We start from the raw sequence: 24559 nt of genomic DNA on the forward strand, positions 1-24559 counted from the left end.
CGGGCTGTGGACCTCGTCGCCCGCGCTGATCGGCGACGACAATGACGCTTCCCAGACCTCGCCCCGCTTTATATCGGCCGCGCATTGTGACTACGGAGTGAGTCTTGTCGCCCATTGGCAACGGCCGGCCCGCACCTAGCCAAGCCATGATGAATTGCAAACTAAGGCCGTTCATTGCATTTCAGGACACCCAGCTGGTCGAAGACAACGAGCTTGATGTGCGTCGGCAAGAATATCCGCTTGATTCTCCTCTGCTGGGCGGCATCATTCATGACCGAGACGAAGACCTTGACGATGACCCGGATCTCAATTACGCCGGCAAGGACGACAGGACCGAGTACGGCAGTCCGATACTCGCCTCCCCGGCCCTGGTCTCATCGCCCTTGTACCCTGAGGCAGAATCGAGAGACGCATCGCTCGACTCACTTTATGACGAATCGCCACAAAGTCCGAAAGAATCGGCGCCATCGCCTAAGCCAGATGGCCGGCATCACGACTGCCATTGCAGCCCCATTTTGGCATCGCCAACTAGGCACCTGGTGCTCTCAACTCCAGAGGCCTCGGACGTCAGCTTCCGAGACGATGCAAAGTCAACTGGTCCAGCAGCTGTGATTTCGTCTCCGGACGACCACAGAGCAATGCCGGGCGATGACAACTGTGCAGAACAGCAGATATCCAACAGTGGTGCGGAGTCAACCAGCGTCTCGGCACGATGCGAGAGCCCGATACTTGGCAGCCTGGATCTAGATACTGGCTTTATTCACGCCAGTTTCCCGCGCCTCTCGACCGGGTTCTCCAGCTGTGAGGGAGAAGAGCCGGACCAACGCTCCCTGGAACATGTGGCATGTGAAGACCCAAAGCCATCCCAGGGCGTCGAGGCCACTGCCGACTCTCGACTGAGTGCATCTTCTCCGCAGCAAGCACCTCTCGAGTCACTTGAAGAATCAGAGCACACTCTGCCAACTTGCACCGACTCGTTGGTCGGGAGACTCCCTGACCCCGACCATCTGGATGGAGATGCCGTCTCAGAGACCACATGTTCCCTCTCGTTGCCTCCAGACATCGCCTCGGCGCCGATGGCCACCAAGAGTACCTTGGGGACCTTTAGACCAACCCGTCTCGGTACAGAAAAGTCGTTTGGCTCTTTCCAAAGCTCGGTCAGTGAGATTCAAAGCGAGACAACTCTTGTAGAGTCGCCATCGGTCGGTGGTGCCTTTACTGCCGATCGCTCCGCTGTTGAGGCAGCCGACGAAACTGCCAAGCCTCAACACCCTATCCCAGCGTCAGCCAGTCCCACTACCACAGACGTCGAGGATAATTCAGATCAGCATCGGCCAACTTCGAGCGGTCCGAGCATTGGCTTTACAACAGCGCGGGGGTCCTCACTCCCACCGCCCTCGGCTCAGGCACTCGCGATGGCCCACAACCTCCTCTCGGGCGCTGGCTCCACCGACAGTCACTCGAGCAGGTTTGCCTCCGAAGACACTCCCAGCGTGCCAGCAATGGTAACCACCGGCAGTCGCACGACCTCCGGATTCCAGACAGCCAGAGGACACTCGCTTCCTACCCCTTCAGCCGAGTCCATGAAGCGTGCCCGAGATCTCCTCTCAGACTCTTCGGATACTGACACGCTGCGCAGTCCTCCAAAGCGGCAAAATCAAGGCACTGGTCCTCCACAGCCCCCATCGAGCAGCTCCTCCGTATTCTCCCACCCAGATACGACCTTGTCGGCCAAGTTTCTGGAGGGCGCCATTTGCGAAGAACCATCTGGACCTGGAACATTCATGACTGCCTCTGGCAAGCACTTCCCGAAACTGTCCGGTGCGGCTCTAGAACGGGCACAACGAATATTCGCGGATGCTGACGATTCACACGCCGAGCAGCCAGTCAAGTTGCCAAGTAAAGGGCCACCCCAAACTCCCCTTCGCACATCCCGGCCGGTATTCAAGACCCCAACCAGAATGGCACCAAAATCAAATGTTCAAGATTCCGTCGATCCAGCGGCTGAATCAATGGGAGCGTATACTCATGACAAGGCAGCCTCGCAGGCTCCGTCCCAGTCTCCAACCCGCCCTGCCACAACGCCGTCGATGTCTTCAGCTGGATTCTCGACCGCCAAAGGCAGATTGCTGCCGCCGCCATCGAGAGAAGCATTGCGTCAAGCGGAAGCATTGCTGAGCTCAGGCAGCCCAGCCGAAACAGATCGCAAGCCTATGCCCAGCACGCCGACGGCTCGTAAAGTCGCTCCTTCTGCCGCTGCCTCGGCAACACGACCACCGGTCCCCTCACTTGCGCCCGCTGGATCACCGCTCCGCCTGGGTGGCTACCATTCCGATCCTCTGAAAGCTCTGCCCACGACGCCCAAAACACCTGTCTCACGAGCCATCGGCAGCCAGAACAAACCCTTTAAATCTCCGTTGACGGCCCGATCCCGCAACCTGGCCAACCCGCCGACATCCAGATCATACGAAAGCCCTCGGCGTAGTGAGCGGCAAGAAATTCCCCAGATATTCGATGTGTCAAGTAGGTACCAAACTCACAGCAACGGTAGCTACAGCCACGGCCACTGACGATTCGCTTCCTGCAGATTCAGCCCCCCGCCAGTCGTGGAAGGAGTGTTTCACAGAAGTCAAGCTCGATAATATTGACGGTCGCCAGGCGCTGTATGTCCCCGCGCTCAACCATTGTCGTCCAATGCATAATTACGTTGATCTGCCTCTGATCTTCTCGCCCCGGCTATAGACCCGATGATATCCTGAGGATGAACTCGGTGCTGTCCAAGACGCACAAGTTTGTTTCTTGCTCTGGAGAGTCGCTCGATGCAGAGGCCATCACGCAGGAGCTTATTAAGCGTGGCTGTCAGGCCTCGCTTCTCACGACGGATTGGGTCATGAACCACTACCGCTCGATTGTGTGGAAGCTTGCCTGCATGGTCCGCCAGTCGCCTCGCCTGCAACAATCATACTGGAATATCGAGATGGTCGTCTCGCAGCTGCTCTATCGGTTGGTTTTGTCGCTGCAGCCGTTGCTGATGCATGTTCAGGCATTGCATCCGAAACTCTGTCGTGCGGGTCCTGACGAACATTGCCCTGTGCAGGTATCAGCGCGAAGTCAACATGGCCCATCGATCTGCCCTCAAGCTGGCTGTCGAGCGGGATCATCCCGCATCAGCGCACATGGTGCTCTGTGTTTCGCGAGCGTCGCCCGAGCTCACTCCCGGTCGACATTTGGGTCTCGGTATGGAGCTGCAATATGCGATCATATCCCCAAACAGTCTGTGATCTTTTGTATTGGGCGTCGTCGGTGCTGTAATCCCGCCAGTGTGCAACGATCGCAGTTTAGCCACCGATTGATGCGCCAACAGAATCGCATAGCTGACCCACCTTTCTCCCAAACTGTGTCTCCGCCCAGACGAGATCGAGTTGACGGATGGATGGTACTTTATCATGGCCAAGCTGGACCAGTGCCTTGCCAAAGCGCTTCGAGATAAAAAGATCTTTACGGGGCTCAAGTTGCATGTTCAGAACGCCAAGGTTGGTCATGTGCATCGGGTTGCTCGGGAATGACAGCTGTCCAACGCATCATTATTGTTGTCATCATGGGTTGCTCAGGACTCCCTTATCGACTGACCTCTTTACCTTCTGCCGTCCTTGGTGAACTACTGTATGATTTATCCAGCTGATTGGCGCTGGTACCGATATCCTGAACACGGATGGCGCGGTGTCGTTGCAGCTAAACGCAAACAGCGTCCGTCGAGCCGCGTGGGATGCAAAGCTCGGCCTGCAGCGCCAAAGATTGTTTGTCAGCGGCCTGGCCTCGTTGAGTGCCGACGGTGGCTCTGCTGGATGCGTTGATGTCGTAGTTTGCAGGGTCTATCCGATTCTGTACCTCGACAAATCGATCGGTGGGCGAAACATCATCCGAAATCAGAAAGAAGAGGATATCGAGCAGCGGCGTTGGGAGGTAAGTCGCGGAGCGCTTTGTCGTCGATCTGCATGCGCTCTAGGCTTCTCGCTTCATCTGATGCATCACTGGTCCCATGCGATAGATGCAACAAAGCAAGGCGGCCGATGGCTCTTTCCGTCGATTTGGCGGCGGGTACGAGAACGAGCCCCCGCTTCATTCGGCTCAAGACGGCGCCACTGCGCCAGCTCAGACTATGGACATCCGAGAGAGACGCCGCCGGTTCGATGCGCTTCTCGGCTTTTCCGAAGGTCCCGACCACGGCGAGGTGAGCACAGTCGCGCTGTGCGATCCTCTACTCCCGGAGGCATAGCAGGGTAAATCACAAACCGAGTGCTGGTGGCACCGACTGGCTCTCATCATTCCTCTGCTTCCAGCGAAATGTCACATCCTTTGTCAACATCCGGATTTGCGACTACCCGCCCGAAGGCACCAGCCCGGATGAAGTTGCAGAGACAATGCTGACCATATGGACTCCGTCGCTGGATCAGCTTGCCGAAATCACAGAGGGCACTCGACTCCAGGTTGGCAGCCATGACGCTGTCTTTGCTCTTGGCGGCTTGGTCTTGCCCTTTCCGCGCCTGTGATGAGAGGGCCCTGACGGAGTCATTTCCTCCACTGATAATTGGTCCGTATTTCACCAGATATACAACATTCAGTGCATCAGCCCAAACCGAGTGATATGCAAGAATACATCGGTGGTGCTGAAAGCCTCTCGTCAGATCAGCTGCCGGATACGACCAACCACACCCGAACGGCTGGCAAGATCGACCTATCTGCCTCGTTCGCTCTTCTGGTCGTCCGAACTCGCGGTCAAATCTCACGGGGACGAGGTCGACATGGTTCTGGTTGTCGAGCGTAAGTTGAAGCTGTCTTTTTGGATGCCTTCTCGTTGGCTGTCGTTGTGTGATCACTGATGTCGATTTACCCGAGCAGGCATGTCCCAGCAGATGCCAGTGGGCTTTGGAGACTTCTCGCCAAAGCTCGAAACCCTCATAATGTGCTATGATCGCGAGGGCACTCCCTGCGAGATTCAAATGTTTGGCTATCAATCCCTGTCATCGGTAAGTTGGCGATGTTGCTGATGGCACATAGTGGCGTGCATCTCTGACTTACACTCCCCTCCGGCCTCAGTTGAAGGGGATCGTGCACTTTAGGAATCTGGAGTACATCGCATTTCAGCAGCAACGTGGATGCCACCGCCTTCGTGGCAACAGCGAGACAGAAATCTCGACTGCATTCAGATCCGGGCCTGCCAGCGAGCGGCGTGAAGCGCTTGAACAGTGGATGAACGAGTACGTAATCTCAACGGACGCTATAGTTCATGATCCCGAGCACCCGTCAGTTGACACCGGCTCTCGTGCTGCGCCTTGAACATGGATATTGAACTATGTCGCCCATCTGCTCTCGCATTCGTCAGGAACCCAGGCAAAGTTCAGGAAGTCAAGGAAGCCGTCGAGCTGGTATTGGGACGCAACAATACCATGTCGACAGCTGCGGCGCGGGAACCGAGTCAACTGCCGACCCCCACAATCCACATGGCTCCACAAAACCGCATTTCGGGTCTGAGAAAACGCCGTCCCTCCGCCGCAGTCGACAACTCAAGTCCTGGGCCATCGAAGCGCCCCGTCACCCCGGCTACTACACCACCGCTTAGCAAGCCTCCCACAGCCCAGTCGCCTAGTAATTCGATTGAGAGGGTCTCGAATGGCCCTGCCACCGGAATCCCGTCCAACGGCCCGAAACCTCCTCCGGAGAAGCTCCAAGTTTGCGGCTCAATGGTCCGCTTTGCGACTGTGAGGCGAGAGTGCATCGGTGCCGCTGGAAACATCAGGATCCGCATGGCCAACGAGATGCCCGATCCCGCCGATATCGGGCAGATGGCGCTCGCGGAAGACGCCGAGATCTCCGTCGAGTTCCAGATCGACGACGGCATCGAAGGACGATGCATTGTGGCAGATGGCGACAGATTCAGCGCCGCCTTGGCTCTCTATCTCGGACTCGACGACACCCGTGGCAGCGCTCTGTTTGACGCTTTTGTCGGGCACGACATACAAGATCCATCCCATCGTGCTCGCCAGGAGTGGGTGCAGACGCAGATCCAGACGCACATGTCCGACCCAGGCCAGCAGGCTACCTGCCTCGTCAAGATCCTGGCGCAAACGAAGGTTGTCGCTGTCGGGGCTGTGAGTCCGTCCCAGGAAGAACTGGCATGCGACCATGAAACATGGGCAACATTCACGAAGCAACTGTCGGAAAGCATCTGTCCGCCGTGGCTCGAGGTAAGCGATTGCACCAGCCATAGATCTGGCAAATCGCAGCTGGAGTACCGAGCAGGGTGACCGTCAAATGCGAAACTCATGGTTCTTGTCCATCGACACTCACACCGTCTCATCTGCTGCCCATCCACGGCCGACTTTCGTCAGTGGGAGATTGAGCACTGCAGCGATACGACCGGCTTCCATCGCCTGCTCGCCGTTCGGCTGATGGGATGAGCTTCACATTTGCTCGTCTACCCCGCGGATGGCATTCAGTCCGAGCCGGCTTGTCTGTGGCATGGGCCTGGCTGAAGTTTTGGAATCTGCAATCTAGCTCCCATAATCGACACAATGGCCGGGGCCGTCGTGATGAATGACCTACGAGTCGATGTATTTGCCACATTGGAGACACGGCTGGATTGCATATCAGGGCATCTCAATATTGGATTGTTCCGGCAACACAAGCTCCCCATGCGCATCACAGATGCCATAGATCGATGCTCGTTGAATGTCGAACGACTCCCAGCTTTGCTCGAGAAAGCTCCCCAGATCCGGCAGCGCGAGCAGGAGAGGCAGGCGGGGCCCAGATGCATCGCCGCCAGAAAGCAGTGCGTTGAGTTCCAGGATGGAAGAGTGCAGCGGGCGGATGGCCGAGTCATCCGCAGCAGCGTCATGGAGCAGCCCCGATGGATTGCCGGGGTACTCCTCGATCTGCTGCAGCTTCTCCACAAGATGGGTGATGAGATTGCGGGCAAGGTCGTTCCGGAGAGCCAGGCGGTGGTTATAGGTCTCGAGCTCGCTCGCCCATCCGTCCAGACGCAACTTCTCTTCCTGCCAACTGGCTCGCTCGCGGGCCTGCATGTCGAGCTGCTGACCGAGCCGGCCAAGGGTCGACTCCTGTTCGGCCCGCCGCGACCTGGCTTCTTCGAGCTGGTGCGATCGGATGGTGCAAAGCCGAGAGGTGGACTCGAGCTGGCTGCGTCGGTGCTGCTGCCGGGCCCGGAAGGCTCGCTGGACTTCGGCCTGCCGATGTCGCGGAATGTGGTCCTCGGCGGCTGTATCGAGCGGCTCGGACGACATGGGCTCGGTGCGGATCGGCGTCGAAAAGGGCGCCGACGGAGCGGGGAGCGGGGCTGGTCTTGAGAGCAGCGGTGATCGGGACGCAACTGGCCGGAGCTTGACTTCCGTGCGGATCCGTTTGGTCTGGGCGATGCGAGCGAAAGCGCTGGCCGAGAGGATGCCATGGGCTGCTGGCAGGACACACTATTGCCCTGGCCGAGAGGGCAACAGCACCCACACCCCTCTTCGCCGCCGTCGTCCGCTCTCCCAAGAGCACAACCACTCCAGCCTCGATCTGTGCGCCGCAGAACCAAGCTCTAGTCGAACACCCACTGCTTCTCAGCCGACATGCCTGTTCGCATCAATCTCGGGCCTCTCAGAAGCCTCGTCGCCATCGGCCGCGCTGCCCCGGTTGCGGCGACTCGCCGGCTGCTCACCAGCGCCCCGCAAAAGTGGGACCGGGAATACTTCTATCACGTCGATTGCCACGGCCAGGTACGAGTGCTTTTGGAGAGTGAGGCCGAGGACATCAACCCGTTGCTTGCAATGGCAATGACGACCAAACCAACAGCGGTCGGATATCTCCATCTCGTCAATGCTTATCGTCGCGCTCGCGAATATATTGCTCCAGCTGTTCCTGGAAGACATAACCCACAAGAACTTTACGACATGTAAACCGAGTCGCTGGGTTATCTGCTGTTTGCTGCTGTCTGCTATCCGCCGCTCCTGCTCGGTCTGACTCACCAGCCGGTATCGGATGCGGCCCTCATGGACAGGCTTCAAGAACAGAGAGTTTCTCAACTTTTTCTACGCGCGGCTCCAGCCCAACACCATCCAGCGCAGCTTGGACCGCGACGGCAAGACCGTGGAGTATCCCTTTATCAGTCCCTGCGGCCGAGAGATGAACTTTGTCACGGTCGAAGACTGTGAGTTGCTGGCGGTTCGGTGCTGAGTGCGCTTGTCCAGCAGTGTCGTTGGTGCCAAGACGCACTCATGATGATGCTCACACTGGGTTTCGATCGACACCGCTGCCAGCTCCAATTGTGTTTTACGATATCGACATGGGTATGTTGGTGCCGCAGCGCAGCCGCCGTGCTGCAAGATGGGCCGAGGACGAGGCTAACCTCACTTCGAAATGCCCGATGGTTGGCTGATTGGCTGCCCTCCCACAGAGCGAGACCAGCTCAAGTGGGGAGGCAGCTTCGAGTCCCCCTTCGAGCCTGCAGTTCTCTATCTCTCCAACCAGGGTCGGCTCTACCATCCATCGCCCAAAGCAGAGCTATACACCGTCTTCCAGAAGGAAGGCGAGTTGATCGAGTACCCGCCTCTGACGCTGATCCGGTCGTCGGTGGTCTCGCGGATCTTTGGCGAAAGCATGGACTGGGAGAACTTGGAACTCACATGGAAGGGCAAAGTGTTCCCTGTCAAGACGCTGCCGTGGTAGATGCCGGATGCACTGAGGTCCTCAGATAGGTGGGATCGGGCTGCCTCTTGCCGGATACCACTCGGCCGCACAGCTGCATTTCTCAATCTTTTGAATATGCCCCTCTGTCTGTTGCGCATTGCTGTGATCCATTTGTCTCGCCCGAGTTGGTACTGTTTCAGCAATGGATATGTCCGCATGAGCCATGCCAACACGACTTCCATCTCATACGACCCTGCATCGCTCCCAGTCGCATTCTCGTTTGGTATGTTGTGAGAGTTTCTGGCTGATATCGACAGGCCATTGCCATAGCCGGACTCTGCAGAGCTTGCTCCTGAGCACGGCCGCAATTGCAGTGATGAGCCCCCAAACAGGGTCGGCTGGTCCAGCATATACCCTCCGAGTATTCTGGAGCGGCCAATCTTGGAGAAATCTTGATTTGTTTTATTGGGCGCACTGCACGACTTCTCTGGCCGATTGCGGTTCAAGATAGCCTTCTGCGATTGTGCTCTCGCGGGTGAAGAGCGGCCATAGACTCCAAAGGCCATCATTCAGTTGATCGACATCGATGATAACTACTGTTGCTGCTGCTTCTGCTTCTCGGCCCACTGAGCTGGAGTCAGGGTTTTCTAAGGACAGAGCAGAGTGCGGGCTAGCGTGAGCCGACACCGACTGCAGGATCTGGAGGTCCAGCGATCCATCGACCCGAGAAGGGGGGGGGCGAACGATGCCGTACCTGCGAGAAGGCATGGATGCGAGCGATTTCATCCTTGGCACTCTCGTTGACCAGACTGAGAAGACGGCATATTTCCGTGGTGAGGGATCGGCTGTTTGGATCGACGTCGAGTGCAGCAGAACGCAGTGCCAGCCGATCTTACCGGTGACGCTGGATCAAGCTTTTGCCTTCGAACTGGGACGAAACGATGGTGGCTTCGAAGCACTGTCCGCATCCGTTGGATGTGTCGACGACGCTCTGTTGAACGACAAGTGTCGTTTAGAAGCAGGACAGGCGGCAATCGGGCTGTCACTCGGCAGAGGAATGCCATGCGACCTCGGGCCCGATGGAGACGCACCACATGCTCGGCCTGGAGCTTGTCCTTGAAGATTTGCTCGAGTTCGGCGGTCGAGACGGCAGACATGATGGTGGCGGGTGGAGGAGAGTCTTGATGGAGCGAGGGCTGACGAGGGAAGAGCCTGGGCAGGCGAGCCAGAGGCGATCGCTGAATTGAAATGCTGACCAAAACGGCTTGTGCCTTGCTTCCGCTGTACACTTTATTCAGAAAAAAACGGGACAATATAGCCGTTTCCATGAACAGGTAGTATGTGCTGTGCTTGCGTCAAGCAAAGCCACAAGAAATAAAACAGATCACTTTGGCAGCCTCCGAGTGAAGACCGCCGGTCGCTCTCCGGTCTCCACAATCGACCTGCACACTGCGATCATGCGCGCCGCATTGACGTCGCGATTCCACACTGTCCGGCAGCTGGGATTCTTGCAGCTCCTGACAAAGTGGGAATTCGCAACACTAGGCGCATCGAGTCCTTCCAACCGAACCGGCTCCAGGCACTTGGAGCACACTTGCGAGGTGTTGAACTCGTTCGTCGAGGCCACCTTGACGCTTCCGTGAGGGTGATTGGGACGGCGTCGGTGGTGCTCGAATTGCTCAAAGTACCGAGCAAACCGCTGCCTCCGAGGGCTGGATGCATAGCCCTTGCCTTGTCGCCATGACGCATTGCCAAAGGCGATCACCACATCGGTCCGTATCGGGACGTGCTTCAGGACGGCCTTGCACATCCTGTCGACGGCCACTTGGCGCCTCTTGTGACCCGTGAATCGATGGTGGCGAGTCTTCTTGCCAAGGTGGAAGTCGAGCTGCACTCGCAGCTCCGGTCGCAGGACATGGGTGAGATGGACCTTGAAGGCCTCCGAGGACGACACCTTGGGCGAGGGGGTGGTTGACATCCAGGTCTCGATGCTGAGTCGATACTTCATGGTGTTGTGCCACCTGGTGTTGGACGTATGGCCACACATGTGCTGGTAGTGGCCATTGGAGAACGAGACCACCTCGTCTTGGTGGCCCGGTGCTTGGATGACCGCCGTGAAGACGGAGCCGACTCCAGGATCGATGCCAATCCAAGTGGTGCGATCGGGGTCTGGGTCGCCAATGTGCTCCTGGATGCGCTGCTCGGCAGTCGGAGGAGGCTCGATGGTCTCGGTGTGATCGGTTCGAGGCACAAACTTGACGAGACCGATGGTGCATCCAATGCCATCGGTGCTGATCTCGTAGTTGAACAGCTTCTTGTCCCTGACCCGCTCTTGGAAGAGGGAACTACGCAGCTTGAAGCAACTGCGCCAGAGACGATCCTGGTTGTTGATGCCGTCCTCGCCTTCTTCCTTGAGCATGTCCCGGGTGAGTCCAAGGCGCTTCTTTGGACCCAGGAGTTGCCAAAGAGTGACCGTGTCAATCTTGACATACTTGGCCTTGGCTGTGCACAGAGGGACCATCGTGCACACGGCCGGAGGAGTGTCGAGAGCGAGCTGCTTGAGGCACCACTTGAGTCTGGATGCCAGCTTGTTGATCTTGGACTTGGTGGTGCCGAGCTCAGACTTGGCCGTGGTGAACCTCTTGTCGTCGGAGGGAATGCCTCGAGCAGTGAGGCTGTCCAGCTTGGCCTGGCGCTGCAGCTCGGTGACTCGGAGGGCGGGCATGTCACAGTCGATCCACTTGTGGACATTGTCGACCATCTTGTCTCGGGCGAGGATTCCCACATGGTGTGAGAGGCGATGGAGGGCCCGGAAGCGGTCCTGGTCGTTGCTGTACCGAAACTCGTCCAGGACGTGGCCAAAGTCTGGATAGAGGAACTCGAGATCGGCCTTGGGTGGAGTCTGCCCTGGTTTCTCGAAGAGCTCGAGACAGGCCTCGATGGCTTCGTGCTTGTGCTTGTTGGCTGGGAAGACGGCAGCGCAGAAGCGGCGAAGGAGTCGCCAGTAGGCCAGGTCGAGGTGGGTGGTGCAGTTGGTGGCATAGGCATTGACAGCCAGTGTGAGAAGCTGACTGTGAGCACCATCAGGCAGACGAGGGGCCGGAGGCAGGTCTGCGTGCCGAGTGGTCTGGTAGTCGCGAAAGGAAGCGACCAGATGCTCGTTGTATTTCTTGGTGTCCCTGGCCGTCGAGAGGGCACCGTCCTGGACGATCTTGAAGCATTGGCGGATGAAAGCAGGGGTGGCCCTGGAGATGACAGGGACGGGAAGATCCTGCTCGATGCACCGGAGGATGTGCAGGTTGAGCAGCCTGGATGCCTCGAACTGGATCTGGGTCATGGTCTCGACGGTGGCCTGGATCTTGTCGCGGAGAGCGGGATTGAGACAACAGCCATCCATCGTCTGCTTGAAGCAGCTGAACTGAGGGGCGGATGACCTTCCATCCACGAGTGGGACGACGGAGCTCTTGAGGGGCCGGTATTTGGGACACTTGTTGGTGTTGCAGCGTTCGTGATCGGTGCCATCGCACTTGGGACATCGCTTGCCGGTACTCGAGGAAGTAGATGGACCAGGCTCGGTGGGATCGACATCCATTGGATCTGCAGAAGCAGTGGTGGTGAGCGACGGAGCAACAGAGAAACAAGCATGCGTGAGATCAGAATACGAACCAGAGACAGGCTCCGACTGTGACTTGGCTTTCTTGGGCCTGGGTGGCCGAGGCTGGCCATCACCGGTACCCTTGCGCTTCAGAGGCATGGGGGCAGAGAATGCTGGGTGCCTGCCAGTGGTACTGGTCAGAACAGAGACTTTTTTTATCGTACAATGGCGCGATGATCAGATCAAGGCGAGATGAGGGAAGAAAGTAGCAGGACGAAGGAGCGGCATTTATACCCGAGAGCAGGAGCCCGTCTTTGCGGGCTGGTTGGGGAAGTGACCTGTTCAAAAATCGCCGAGAGGTTCAAGCCAGGGATGTGAGCGTGAGAATGGCGGCTTGATTGGAGGGAACTCAACCCCAGAAGCGCATCGCTCGCTCAATCAGCCGTGGGAAGACATCTGGAAGCACCCTCCGAACGGCAGACTCGAACAATGTGACCATCCCGATCTTGAACCCCTCGGACGCATTCAGCGCTGCCACCTTCCTGTACTGGTGCTTCACAATCCCAAAGAAGTTCTCGATGGGATTGAAGTCGAGTGAGGCAGGTGGGGTGAAGATCACTGACCATCCTCGGCGCTCGATGCAGTCCAGGACAGCCATTGTCTTGTGCATGCTGACATTGTCCATCACAACCACAGAGTCGTCTGGGAAGCTCGCTCGCTCAAAGAACTCGACCATCGAGTGTGTCTTGAATGATGTGGGGATGTACATGCGATGCAGCACACCAGTGGTTGATTGCAAATGCAGCCGAGACAGACTTGTGTTTCATGTGATTGCGCTGGCGAAGCGGAGCACCCTTCGGTGAGTATCCGTAAAGAGGGAAAATGGATCTCCTGATCCCTGTCTCGTCGACAAAAACGAATCGTCGTGGGTCGATGGAGCGGGCCTGGTCCCTGAACTGTGCCACTCGCTCATCCAGTCGCTTGGACTTGTAGAGGTGTGTTGCCCTCTTGTGTGAGAGACCTGCTCGGTGGATGGAAGTGTGGCAGAGTGAGAGTGATACTTTCCTCTGGAGGATGGACTCGAGCTTGCACCGCAGCACAGGACCAGTCTGGAACGGGTCCTGTTCAATCAGGGTGCGAATGACTGGACATGCCTGCTCGAAGAAAGTGGATCTGCGAGCTGGGACCCGGGATGGGTCATCCAGCTTGCATCCTCGGTGCCATCGATGGATGGTGCTCTCGGATACACTGAATATGGAGGCGACCTTACGCAGGCTATGGATGAGGGCGTAGCATCGCAATGCGGCGGTGCGAAAGTCGGATGTGTGGCGAATGGTCATGGCCAGCGCGCGATAACATTGGGTAACAAAATATTCGATCAATGGTCAAAAACCTGGGTGTCCCGTTTTTATTGGATTGCCTGTAAGCGCTCCGAAACCGACTGCACACCGACCTCTCTGCCGGTATGAACTCATGGCACAAATGACAGCTGTAAGTCGAGCCGCCAGCCCAGATCCCGCAGGAAACTCTTGCACCAGCGGCTCTGGATATCAAGGTTGTTCCTGATGGGCGATGAGGGACCTGCACGCAGCATCTCCAGACACACTCGGCGACCACATGTGTATTAGGGATCAAGAAACAAAGAATGGCCGCCGGGGACTCATCGGGCACTAGTTTGTCCTGAAGAACTTCATCCCAAGCCAGTTGAAGAACACAAAATACACCATCACCGGCCCCAGGATCGGCAGTAGCAGGCAGTAGTAGGTATCGTCCTTGACCCAATCCAGGACCTGAAATCGACACAGCAAGCGGATGAGGAATGTGGACTCGGGTGGAGACGAACAAGTGTTCGATGGTGATGCATGCAAGGACTGCTCTCCCAGCTCTATACCCAGCTCTATACCCGGCTCACCCAAATGCCGGTATACGGCAGCCACTTGGAGATGCAGATGGAATAGATCGCCGATACAAAGTAGACGCTGGTAGCGACTGCCAGGAGCAGGCCGGCGTTTGTCATTAGCCGTGTCGGTTTGCTCTGGCGGCGTGGACTCGATCGTCCGCTCGCTTCTTCCGACGCAATAGGATCTCAGTCTATGGCGTATAATTCAAGGCAAATGCCGCCGAGTGTCATTAGCGCACTTGCAAAGTCGCAGACTGGCCGAGCGCAGGCCCTTGGAGATGGCGGATTCATGGCGGGCATCGGCGCCGGATCGGCCGGAAAGCGCCAACTCGGCTCCAGAGCCCTGTCGTAAGGCCGGTGCCGCCATCTGCTGCTCTGACGGAGATCGATCTCCCAACATTGCCCCGCAGCCAGTCAGCTCGTACCAGTAATCAAGCGAAAGCAATGCTTGCGAACCGCAAACAGGTGTGTTGGGTGCATCTGCCCAGGGGTGATGGACGAGGAACCAGGGCCGCTCGGAGCCAGCCAGCCAGACGCCGCAGCATTCGCCCTGTGGCGGACATGCCTCGATCCTTCTGCCTCGATCCTTCTGCCTCGATCCTTCTGCCTCGACCCTCATCTTCCGACACCAACGTTCGCCCACAGAACAAGCCAGCCATGTCGCTCCGTGATCTCAAAATCAAGACCGGCGTCGTCAAGCGGTAAGCCCTGCTCTTGCACGGCTGCAGCAACATCCTCAGTGCCCTGATCCGCCCGGCTTTGACTCGCTCGCCTTTGCCTAGATTGGATAAGGAGCTCTCATACTACCACCTCGAGTCGACCAAGCAGCAGGACCGCATCGACAAGCTGAAGCAGAGCGGCGCCGACGATGCCGACATCCGCAAGCAGACCGAAGTCCTGCAGGAGACCACCGTGATGATCCCCGACAGCAAGAAGCGGCTGGAGGCTGCCTACAAGGAGCTGGAGTCTCTCCTGGAAAAGCTGCAGGTGCGATCGGCGCTTCTTCTCTCGGACGCTGTTGCATTGCTGGGCTGCGAATCTGATGCGGACGGACGGATGCCAGCTCGCCGAGAAGGCGCAAGCGTCATATGCGGATTGCGTGCGTAGCGATCAGGAGGCAGGCTGGATTCTCACATGCCGCACCGGCTCTGCCGCTCTTCCTTCCAGGCCGAGAACCAGGAGGCCGAAGAGGTCGTTGCCGCGCAAGATATTCTCCAGCAAGCTCTTCCCCAGCTCAGCTTGTAGACGCACTGGCTCGATGCTGTCCCATGGAGGATGGGCAACACAACCCTCCGTCCCTCACAGCGGCAAGCACGCACCTTGCAAGAACACTCCTCTCTGGAGGCAATGTACGGGCAGTGCCAGTGAAGCAGCCCAAATCGAAACCGGTTCTTAGTGCAAGTAGTGGCTCCTGCGGATCCTGAATACACACCGTGAATCGCCCGACATGATGGCCAACAGTGGATTCAAGGAGACCGACGTTGTGGTTGTCGTTGGGGATCAAGTGGATGCAGAGCAGCAGTGCGTTATCGGTGGATGATGCTCCTCGGTGTGCTGTCGATGGGCACTGCCTCGCGTGGCCCGCGAGTTACAGGGCGAGTTACAGCCCATACGAACGAGTACTGAATGAACATGCGTATATTCAGGATCCAGAAACGAGAAAGGCTTCTTCGTTGTGATCGCTGCAATGGATGGGCAAGTGCATTCGAGGGAGGGATCCACACAGCAAAGACATGTCCGTCCATCAGATGCGACCCGACTTTTCCAGCTCCGTGATAAACTCGCTCATGGGCGACAGCTCCTTCTTGTCGAGGAGATCAAACTCCCGTCCGAAACAGATCACATGTGCGAAGAGGGTGTTGAGATGGCCTTCGGCCGACATGTGGAGGATCTTGTCGTAGTGGCAGTGGTAGATGTGCGCAAAGATCCGGAAGAGATGCTTGTAGATGGCTCGGAGGGTGTTCTGGAGATCCTTCGGGAACGGGTTTGCTGGAAGAGTGGGTGTGCACAGGATGAGCCGCAGGCAACGCCACGACCAGGATTCACTCTGCCCGTCCGATAGCTTTTCCCAGGCCCTATGGATGCGTGACTTTGTCTCGTATACAGCCTGTTGGAGTACTTACTTCCCTTGGTTGGGAATATTTGCTCATCGTACAGCACCGTCTGGATCCACGACATGGCCGAGTCCACGTACTGCGGCGCCGAGAGCTTGACTGTTCGCCTCTGGCTATCCGTCCAGGTATACTCGAAGCTGCGTAGATCCAGTGGACGCCGCAGTTAGTGTCCACGGCGGCGACCACTCCAACGATCGAGTGCATGCGATCCAGCAGACGAGCCCTTTGCGCATCGCCGGCGTCCTGCTTACCTCGGGCCACCGTTCATGACAGCACACTCTCCGGCCTCGTCGCAGAATTCGGCAACAGCATCGTAGAAAAAGTTGGTGTGCATGAAGAAGTCGAATGCTAGAAGACACATGATTCAGTATCAGAGATTTTGGGCACACGCGGGTGGGCGCTTCAATGACAGCAGGATCCAGACAAGCAGCAACGTCTGTCGATGCGCTCCACTGGTTCGGGCGCGAATGGCAGCAGTCGGACGCTTACTGTTAACTGCCAGCCTGTGGTGGTGCCGAAGATCAGCGGGTGGAGAAGGCGTGATGTTCTTGATTAGTTTGGATTGTCGGGTGGAACCAACCAATCTTGCTGCCATGGCAAGTATACCCTTCGCCTATCCGATGGCGGTGGGGCGAGCCTGTACGTACCACTCATTGGAATCCACGAAACGAGGCAGGCTGCAGACTTTCCGAAGGCTTCCGTTCACGAGCGTGGCGTTGACAAAAGGCTGCTCCAGAAACAGAGGCTTTGAGGCATTAGGCCGAGAACCTTTGCCGCGGCCTCCGAGACGACTGTGATGCCGGAGTCCCGAAGAGAGCGACCGGGACGATGTTGACGAGGATTTAGTAGAAGTAGAGGTGGCAGAAGAAGAAGATGTGTTTTTTGAGACAAAGGTTGCATAGATGGATGACATATAGCTGTGAGAAGAGGGATTGTATGAGAGGCAGATTTGGATCCAACGGCAAAAACAATGCGCCTGCGTTATTTCTGTCATTGTCGGCCAGCGTGAGGCAGGTGGGATCATCTGGCTGGCCTGAAACTGGGAGGATGAAGGTGGGGAGGAGGAGGGAGGAAAGGATGCGGTTCCACGCAGAGTAATCCAGACGAGGCTGAGACCGGCACTCGTCCGAATGAGAAAGGTAGAACCAGCTCAATGCAAGTGTTGGCATGGCGAGCCGATCGAGTGGACAAGACCACCAAAGGAATGGAAGGGGGCGAGTGCAAAGGACGAGATTGTGGAGCAGGGGTTGCGGGAAATGTGTTGGTGCTGCCTTGAAAGATGAAGCTATTGCAAGGCTTTTGGAGCTGTGGCAGATGCATGTGTGGCGGGAAGAAAAACCGTCGCCCGAGGCAAGGACCAGCGAGGAGCAGCAGCGACTCTGGCAGCCAGATGTCGATCCGGCAGCGCTCAGTGCATCGACAGAGGCGCCGTGTCGCAGTGCAGATCCACCACCTCCGTGAATTGTGGATGAGCTTGTCGGCGCCATGAGCCCAAAAGCCGAGCACCGACGAGGGCGAACGGATGTGGTAGGCTGCGTGACTGGCCATCTGGCAAGCTCACGGGCTTGCGGGGCTCTGGCAGAAACGATTGATCGATTGATCGAAAGAGCACGAAAAGCAGCGGATCCGTGGGGGAGGTGGGAGTCAAAGGGGGACCAGGATCATGGGCCTACCTGAAGAAGCTCATTGTGATGTGCAGGGGTGTGGGCTGGCGACGGGCGGGATGCGGTTGCGGTTGCGGGTGCTGTGTGTCCAGGAAGATGCAGAGGGCGGCTACAGAACGGTCTCAGGTACGAGTCTTGGATCGACAAGACGGGGGTGGACGGGGACGGCGATGGGCGGTGGGCTGGGCGGCAGACTAGCTGGCTGCGAGGGGTGCGCTCTCGAGTCGATGGAAGGTGAAGAGGACGGCCAGCGCCAGCCGGGCGACGGGCCAACCAAAACACCAACGGCGGCTGTGGGACAGGTCTTGCCTGTTTTGGGCTGTGCGACGCGGCCGGCATGAGGTCAGTCCAGCACATCGCTTTGATCACCGCTTTGATCATCGCTTTGATCATCGCTTTGGTCATCCAGACTGCAGCGGCGCCATAGATCGCTGTATTTCCGTCCGTGCGAGTCGATGGGCGAGACACAATGACAGAACACTAGAGCCCACAGAGGGCAAAGCAGCCAATTTCTCAGTTCTTTCGGTCCTCGACCTGGCGACAAGTCCGCACAAGAGCAGCATATGCGTGAGCTTCTCCATCGACTTCCCTCCTCCTGTCCTCGAGGCTGCCTGTGCTCTCTGTCGCTCTTGATCCATGTCCTCACCATGATGATGTGGTAGCCAAAGTTGGTCTTGACTGAGGAGCAGTCGAGCGAGAGCCGAGTGGGCGTTAGAAGTGGTGCGCCGTGCACTTGCCCCATCGCTTGAGCCGATATGGGCCACGTCGCACTGCAGCGACGATCAGAGAAACCTACTTGGCGGATCGGTGATGATGGGGGCATCGCAGGTGCTGGGCGTCAAAGCAAAGGCGGCGTCCTGTGTTCCATTGTGTGCATATATGTATGGGTATGGGAGTTCAGCAGTTTGCAGGTAGCAGCTCTATCGCATCCATGGGGTTGCATTTGGGCTGGACGGGTTGCAGCTTCGACGTCCCGAAGTCGCAGAGCGGCAGTAATATAGGCGATGTTGGGAGTGGGGACCCTGGCTTCAGATCTGCGGACATCGCGCCGAGCAGACTGGGGCACCATCCTTGAAGCCATCGGTATCCCCGCTTACCTGGAAGGGACCAACCATGGATCCTCGCACCATCCAGCCAAGCGATCCTCCTGCCTTGGCCTTGTCTTCAGAGTAAATCTCCGCAACCTGTGCAGACGGAACACCGAAATCAACATCTTCACGGTCGATGACGTTGGCTCAGCGGAGCGGGGCATCCATCATACTGATGAAAGGAGACTCGTCAAGGTCGGACGATCGGTGCCTGTTCCGCCTCGACTGCCGCGAATAGAAAGCCCTACCTTGTCGAATCGCATTCCATCGACCTTGATCTTATCGAGAGCTTCCATGCACTGGATCGGATCAGAGGTCCGAGGTCAGGGGGCTTTGTCGGGAAGCAAACGCTCGGGGATCGCCGCGGACCGCCACGGATCGGAGAGGTCATCGGTCGGTAGAGCCCAGGGAGAGTCCCTCGGTCCGCCACCTACCTTGGAGTGCTTCTCGCACAAGATGTGCCTCACTTTGACCGAGTTGGCTGACTTTAGCTTGCCGCTGCCGGACTTGCCGCCCTCATCTCCGTCTGGTGATTTGAAAGAATATTATATATCGATGGACCGATCGTCGAGGGGGAGCAAGCGCCAAACGGGCTTACCGTTCTTGGGCTTGCTAGATTTAGACGAAGAGCCCTTCTTGCCAGCCATGTTGGGACCGAGTCTGAGACGGCGATGCCCGGACCAGCCCATCAATCAGGTTTGATACACATCGGATCACGTGTCATCTGGTGCGCACGTGGACAGTCCGTTCAACATATTGCCCCAAACGACAGCCCATCCGCACCCGAGACAGGATGGCACCGTTCCTCCAAGGAGACTGTATTGATTCCACTGATCAATAAGCTGCGTCGCCAAGAAGCAACTACATGTCTATGGGCCCGCATCATGGGGGCTGTGCCCCTGGGCCGTTTTTTTTTGGGGGGGGGGCTTTGCAAACAACTGACACAAAACCGAGTGGGTTCTTGCTCCAGGCATCGAGACTCATCGCGCGAGACCGGGAAACAAGAGAAAGCCCGCGCACGAGGAAAGGTCGAGTTGAAAAAAAAAGTTACTAGGCAAGGAAAGGAGATAAATTCAAGGCAAGTAAAATAGAGCCGAGACGAATGCGGTGCGGATGAGAGATTAGCAGACCCAAAAGAGTATTAGAAGTGAGTGTGATACAAGGATGATTGAGATGGAGGGCAGGACAGAACAAGCGGAAGAGTTGTCGAGATAATCTCGGCGTCAGAGGCACGGGGAGAGCTTCAATTGCATATCAGTTTCGAGGGAGGCGTGTGGTATCGGATGTTTGGCAGGCAGGCATGCGATTGCTGGGTGGGCCATCGTTCAGCCGTTGAATGTCAGCTCGGTGATGAGCCGCGAGCAGGCTTCGTAGAACAGGAAGAAGGAGAAATTGGCGTGCCTGTTGCCGACAGCCATCGAGTCGGAGAGCTGGCTGGCGGCGCTGGTGTCGGTGGTGTAGCTGCTCGGGCCGCCAAAGTCCATGTTGTGGGTGCGGGAGGCCTGTCGGTGATGGATGGCATGGCCAGGGCGGAAACTCGGGGTTTGGCGCCCCGTCAGGAAAGGCGAGCCGCTACTGCGGGAGGCGCTTCCGGCCATACTCATGCCCTTGCCAAAACCTAGGTCATTGGCATGAATCGACATGGGACGGGAGTCGCCCTGCGCGCTACCGGAGAGCATACTGTGGCTCGAGGTCTCGCGCGGAGGCGTGGCCAACGGCGTTTCCCATGACTGTTGCCGGGTGTTGTTCTTGCCGGGAATGTTCATGGGCGATGAGATGCCGTTCTTGAGCTCCAAGGACATGTCGCTGAATCCAAACGCCTCGGGCGACGGCGTTGACATGCTACGGTCGGGATGCGCCGAGGTACCCTGGCCCATGGAAGAGAAGTCCGGCGCCATAACGGACGGTGTCGAGTTCTTAAAGTCCACCAGGTAGCTGCCGCGGTCGACCTTGTAGATCTGGATATCCAGCTTGACTGTTTGGCCCTTGTATGTCCAGCGGGCGCGCACGTGGTATGCATCGATGGGTTTCCACTCCTTCAGCAGCGATGTCGGTGTTAGCCTCAACCCCAAGACTGGGCCTGTCGATGAGTAGAGCAGACTTGGACAAGAAGTCGCCTTACCATGCCAACGCTCTTGAGAGCGCGGTAGATCTCGAGCATAATGTCCAACGGCGCGCTCTTGGAGCGCAAGCCGTAGTGCCAGCGCGACCGAGTCTTCTTCTTGACCATGGCCTTCTTCTCCGCCGATAGTACCGTGATGGTGCCGACAGGGGTGTTTGGTGCCGCTGTAGGATCTGGCATCGGCGGAGGGGTCTCCAGCCTTTTGGGCAGACTGGAGCTCAGGACCTTGATGTTGCTGGGGGCAAGGCTGGCGCCAGGATCAGCAGTATCGAGCATGGTCGACTGATTGCCGCTCCAGGAGGGCGAAATGCCCGAAAAAAAACTCTCAGATGGCTTGGCCCGCGAGAGATTTCCTGTGGATGCAAAGCCGAACAGGTCAGCAGCCTGGAAATGAAAGACCGCAGAAGGAGGCTCACGGGGGCCTGCGGCATACACGGCTGGACACCACCCTCGAAAGGCTCACTCACCCCGCTTGTGATCGGCCAGCAGCTGGTACGTGACTTTGATTTGGTTGTTCTCGACTTCTTGCAGGGCTTGATAGATTGTCATCCTGTTGAATCCCATTTTCTGTTGCCACAAATCGATGAGGTCAGTCCATGGTTGCAACAAGCGAGAGAGAAAAAGGCAGAAGAAATCACACGCCGGTCACTTGCTGGCGCGCCGCAGCCAGATGCGGCTTGGTTTGGTTGCCTTGGCCACACCGACTGGCTGCTCACCTTTGTCAACTCCTTGAGGAGAGCCTCGTCAACATTGTGCAGCTCGTCGTCCTCGTTCTCGGGTGAGGGGATGAGATACTCTGGGAGATCTTTCTTGTACCAGGCGAGCTCTTGGATCTCGGGAATGGTGATTCGCTTGCCGGGCTCGACGACAAGCATGGCAAGCAGGAGCGCCTTGGCTTCGTTGGACAGAGAGTTTGGAAGCGAGAAGACTCCGCCTGGAAGGGCATCGCGGTTGCAGGCAGTCGAGGTAAATCAGCACATGGATGCGAGTCAACGGCACAGAGATGCGACAAGGGAGCGGATATTGGATCATCCTTACTGCTGATTTTCCGGAACAGAGCGGGTATATTTTCATCGTCGAAGGGAAGCCGCCCGCACAGCATCACATACAGGATGACACCGCAGCTCCAAACATCAACCTCTGGGCCAGCGTAGTATCTAAAAATGGAAGCAACAGAAGAGTGGAAGCATTGTGAGCAGGTGCCCAAGAGCGCAGATAGTGTCGCCACAGCATTCTTGGCAGTAGTCGCAGCATTTGTACATACTTTCCGTTAATGACTTCCGGGGCGGCGTAGTTGGGAGAGCCTAGCAGCGACGAGCGGAGACGTGGGTCAGCGCAATTTGATGGCGCCAAATCGGTTTATGGGAGCACTGGCTTGAGACAGCAGCCCGACCAGGTCGATCAGGATCGAGCCATGGGATGCGCCAAACATACCACAGCTGGTCTTGAGGAATTCGCCGTCGGCCATAATATTAGACAGACCAAAGTCTGCAATTTTGAGGTTGTGGAACTCATCCAGGAGCAGGTTCTCCGGCTTGAGATCGCTGCGGACACGCATCAGAATACGCGTCAGTGAAAAAGCCAGCAGGCATCGTCAAGGCCACGAACGCGGGTGCTGGGCAGGAAAGGGGCTTACCGGTGGACAATGTTGTGTCGATGGCAGTAGTCGACCGCAGAGATGAGCTGCTGGAAGAACCGCCGCGATTCGTCTTCGGAGAGCTGATCGTGGTGGTTCGATGGGCTCGTCAGGAGTGAAGTCGGGACGCAGCTCACACCGCACAGACGGGCACAGCCGAGCTACCCTCGAGGGGTCCATAACACACTCCGCATGGGCGGTGAGCGACAGCGGCAGGCTCGGAGCTACTTACGCGGCCCTTTTCAACAATGTACTTGAACAGCTCTCCTCCAGCAAACTCCATGACCTTCAAAAGAAACGGCAACCATCGGCAGTCAGCGAGATGAGGTCGGCCGCAGAGGGAGAGCCAGCAGTGATGGAGGAGAACATCCGGGATGGTACAATCATCGGGCGGGCTGCTCACCATGAGAATGTCGGTCGGGGTCGTGATGACCTCGTATCTATGACGAGCCGTTCGAGAGAGATCGCCGGAGGAAATGAGTGGATTAGCAGCAGTTGAGCTCGTGGCAGCTCATCTCCGAGGCAAGCATGGAGCTGCCAAGGAGCGAGTGGGAGGTGCAGGAACGGGCTATGGCCATGGTCACGACGAGATGCAGCAGGACGGACACCTACAACTTAATAATGTGCGGGTGCCTCAGGAACCGCAGAAAGAGAATCTCCCGCTTGATCCGGCCCACCATATCCATGTTGGCGATTTTGCGGCGATTGATGATTTTGAGGGCGACATTGTGGCCGGTGTACTGGTGGACAGCCACTGGATGTTGGGCACCAGCCAGTTCGATGGATGGCCAGGTGGGTATTGCACCGAAGAGATCAGAGGAGAGGGAAGCGTCAATCACACTGAGCGAAGCCATCGCGCGGTACAGCGAATCAGCGGGACAATGCAGCTCCCTGCAGCAAATAGTGTGGAAAGCGGAAGGCGGAAGGCGGAAGGTCTCGGCTGGCTGTCCAAGTCTCCCAAACCGCAAGGCTCCAATAGTCGCAAGCGCTGGGGCCAGCAGGACGCCGAGAGAGGGGGGGAGAGGGAGAGATGGTGCCGTCGAGGAGGCGGTGGTCAAGGGCGCTGCAGACTCGTTTGACCACAGCGACGCCCTGGCGATGGGTTCGACGGCCGGAGCCGGACCGGTCGAACGGCGCGCCGGCGAATCGAGCCATATGGCACAGAGACGCTGCACGGGCGGGCCCATCGAGCCTCATCCTATCGGGCTCCAAAGAGTGCTGTGAGGATGCCAGTGCACGCCGATGCACGCCGATGCAACCAGTCCCGCTGGGGTTCGGAGTAACAAAGTAGCCAGCCGCGGATATGGGGAAGGGAGGGAGGGCGGCACCACAAGCAAATGAGCGAGGGAGGTTGGAGACATGGAGGGAGGTAATATCTGATCCACGAACATTTAACTTTTCCAAAGGATCCGTTTCCGATGGTTTCATGCAATTCGTAGTTGCCGATGACAATGCGGTTGCTGGCCATTCTCGGAAGGGTCTGCAGACGAGACGCAGGGGCGAGGCGACAGACGGAGCGGCAGCGGAGATGTGGGGACCGGTAGACGGCGAGGACGAAGCAGCCCTGCGAATCGAGCGAATCGGGCGACGGGACGGCGGCTGCGAGGAAGGCAAGGGCTATGGAATGCAGCGCCGGAACGGGTAATATAGGCCTCGCCAGCGGGCAGATCGAGACAGACGAGGGCAGGGAGAGATGGTGAAAGAAGCGGCCATATAAAGGAAGCGGGTATGTGCCGCGTCATACAAGCACGTGAA

General features: G+C 57.5%; 9 protein-coding genes across 9 annotated transcripts; 4 read left to right on the forward strand and 5 right to left on the reverse strand.

Moving 5' to 3' along the window:
* The first annotated feature begins 1693 nt into the window (after positions 1-1693).
* On the forward strand, positions 1694-5151 carry BJ171DRAFT_117049 (BRCA2, oligonucleotide/oligosaccharide-binding, domain 1-domain-containing protein). Its single transcript, XM_053105507.1, has 10 exons — positions 1694-2523; positions 2588-2663; positions 2743-3003; positions 3098-3237; positions 3412-3533; positions 3679-3963; positions 4049-4231; positions 4341-4487; positions 4608-5027; positions 5098-5151. Exons 1-9 carry the CDS (start codon positions 1785-1787, stop codon positions 4878-4880), a joined length of 2226 nt encoding a protein of 741 aa, XP_052971482.1. The 5' UTR covers positions 1694-1784; the 3' UTR covers positions 4881-5027; positions 5098-5151.
* Positions 5152-6132: 981 nt separating this feature from the next.
* Positions 6133-7771, forward strand: BJ171DRAFT_116998 (uncharacterized protein). Its single transcript, XM_053105505.1, has 2 exons — positions 6133-6245; positions 6390-7771. The coding sequence occupies exon 2, from the start codon at positions 6573-6575 to the stop codon at positions 7362-7364; it is 792 nt and encodes a 263-aa protein (XP_052971483.1). The 5' UTR covers positions 6133-6245; positions 6390-6572; the 3' UTR covers positions 7365-7771.
* BJ171DRAFT_486898 (uncharacterized protein) lies at positions 7451-8936 on the forward strand. Its single transcript, XM_053109230.1, has 5 exons — positions 7451-7775; positions 7912-7951; positions 8057-8206; positions 8316-8345; positions 8453-8936. Exons 1-5 carry the CDS (start codon positions 7629-7631, stop codon positions 8722-8724), a joined length of 639 nt encoding a protein of 212 aa, XP_052971484.1. The 5' UTR covers positions 7451-7628; the 3' UTR covers positions 8725-8936.
* BJ171DRAFT_486899 (bola protein) lies at positions 8936-9972 on the reverse strand. Its single transcript, XM_053109231.1, has 4 exons — positions 9777-9972; positions 9582-9676; positions 9440-9494; positions 8936-9332 (listed from the first exon to the last, which is right to left on the reverse strand). Exons 1-4 carry the CDS (start codon positions 9840-9842, stop codon positions 9279-9281), a joined length of 270 nt encoding a protein of 89 aa, XP_052971485.1. The 5' UTR covers positions 9843-9972; the 3' UTR covers positions 8936-9278.
* A 3686-nt stretch (positions 9973-13658) lies between these two features.
* Positions 13659-14687, reverse strand: BJ171DRAFT_486947 (phosphatidylinositol N-acetylglucosaminyltransferase subunit Y). The gene is made up of 3 exons (XM_053109232.1): positions 14606-14687; positions 14193-14371; positions 13659-14070 (listed from the first exon to the last, which is right to left on the reverse strand). The coding sequence occupies exons 2-3, from the start codon at positions 14295-14297 to the stop codon at positions 13951-13953; spliced, it is 225 nt and encodes a 74-aa protein (XP_052971486.1). The 5' UTR covers positions 14298-14371; positions 14606-14687; the 3' UTR covers positions 13659-13950.
* Positions 14688-15835, forward strand: BJ171DRAFT_486948 (tubulin binding cofactor A). Its single transcript, XM_053109233.1, is given in 4 exon segments — positions 14688-14742; positions 14757-14881; positions 14963-15167; positions 15348-15835. 3 exon segments carry the CDS (start codon positions 14838-14840, stop codon positions 15423-15425), a joined length of 327 nt encoding a protein of 108 aa, XP_052971487.1. The 5' UTR covers positions 14688-14742; positions 14757-14837; the 3' UTR covers positions 15426-15835.
* An 89-nt stretch (positions 15836-15924) lies between these two features.
* On the reverse strand, positions 15925-17036 carry BJ171DRAFT_396390 (Mob1/phocein; the record flags this gene model as incomplete). The annotated part of the gene is made up of 5 exons (XM_053107184.1): positions 15925-16169; positions 16304-16431; positions 16546-16642; positions 16784-16797; positions 16942-17036. Coding segments are annotated over 5 exons (579 nt in total), but the record flags the coding sequence as incomplete, so codon positions are not given.
* A 1184-nt stretch (positions 17037-18220) lies between these two features.
* BJ171DRAFT_486953 (uncharacterized protein) lies at positions 18221-19766 on the reverse strand. The gene is made up of 7 exons (XM_053109234.1): positions 19645-19766; positions 19481-19572; positions 19295-19345; positions 19056-19142; positions 18755-18815; positions 18605-18636; positions 18221-18492 (listed from the first exon to the last, which is right to left on the reverse strand). The coding sequence occupies exons 1-7, from the start codon at positions 19733-19735 to the stop codon at positions 18472-18474; spliced, it is 435 nt and encodes a 144-aa protein (XP_052971489.1). The 5' UTR covers positions 19736-19766; the 3' UTR covers positions 18221-18471.
* Positions 19767-20962: 1196 nt separating this feature from the next.
* Positions 20963-24272, reverse strand: BJ171DRAFT_418507 (kinase-like domain-containing protein; the record flags this gene model as incomplete). The annotated part of the gene is made up of 12 exons (XM_053107346.1): positions 20963-21082; positions 21169-21521; positions 21636-21735; positions 21885-22102; positions 22207-22325; positions 22433-22472; positions 22603-22712; positions 22805-22887; positions 23037-23090; positions 23208-23244; positions 23417-23558; positions 24194-24272. Coding segments are annotated over 12 exons (1455 nt in total), but the record flags the coding sequence as incomplete, so codon positions are not given.
* Between the last annotated feature and the right edge of the window lie 287 nt (positions 24273-24559).

This window comes from Polychytrium aggregatum (genome assembly GCF_025602895.1).
Source record: "Polychytrium aggregatum strain JEL109 chromosome Unknown BJ171scaffold_2, whole genome shotgun sequence".
NCBI lineage: Eukaryota > Fungi > Chytridiomycota > Chytridiomycetes > Polychytriales > Polychytrium > Polychytrium aggregatum.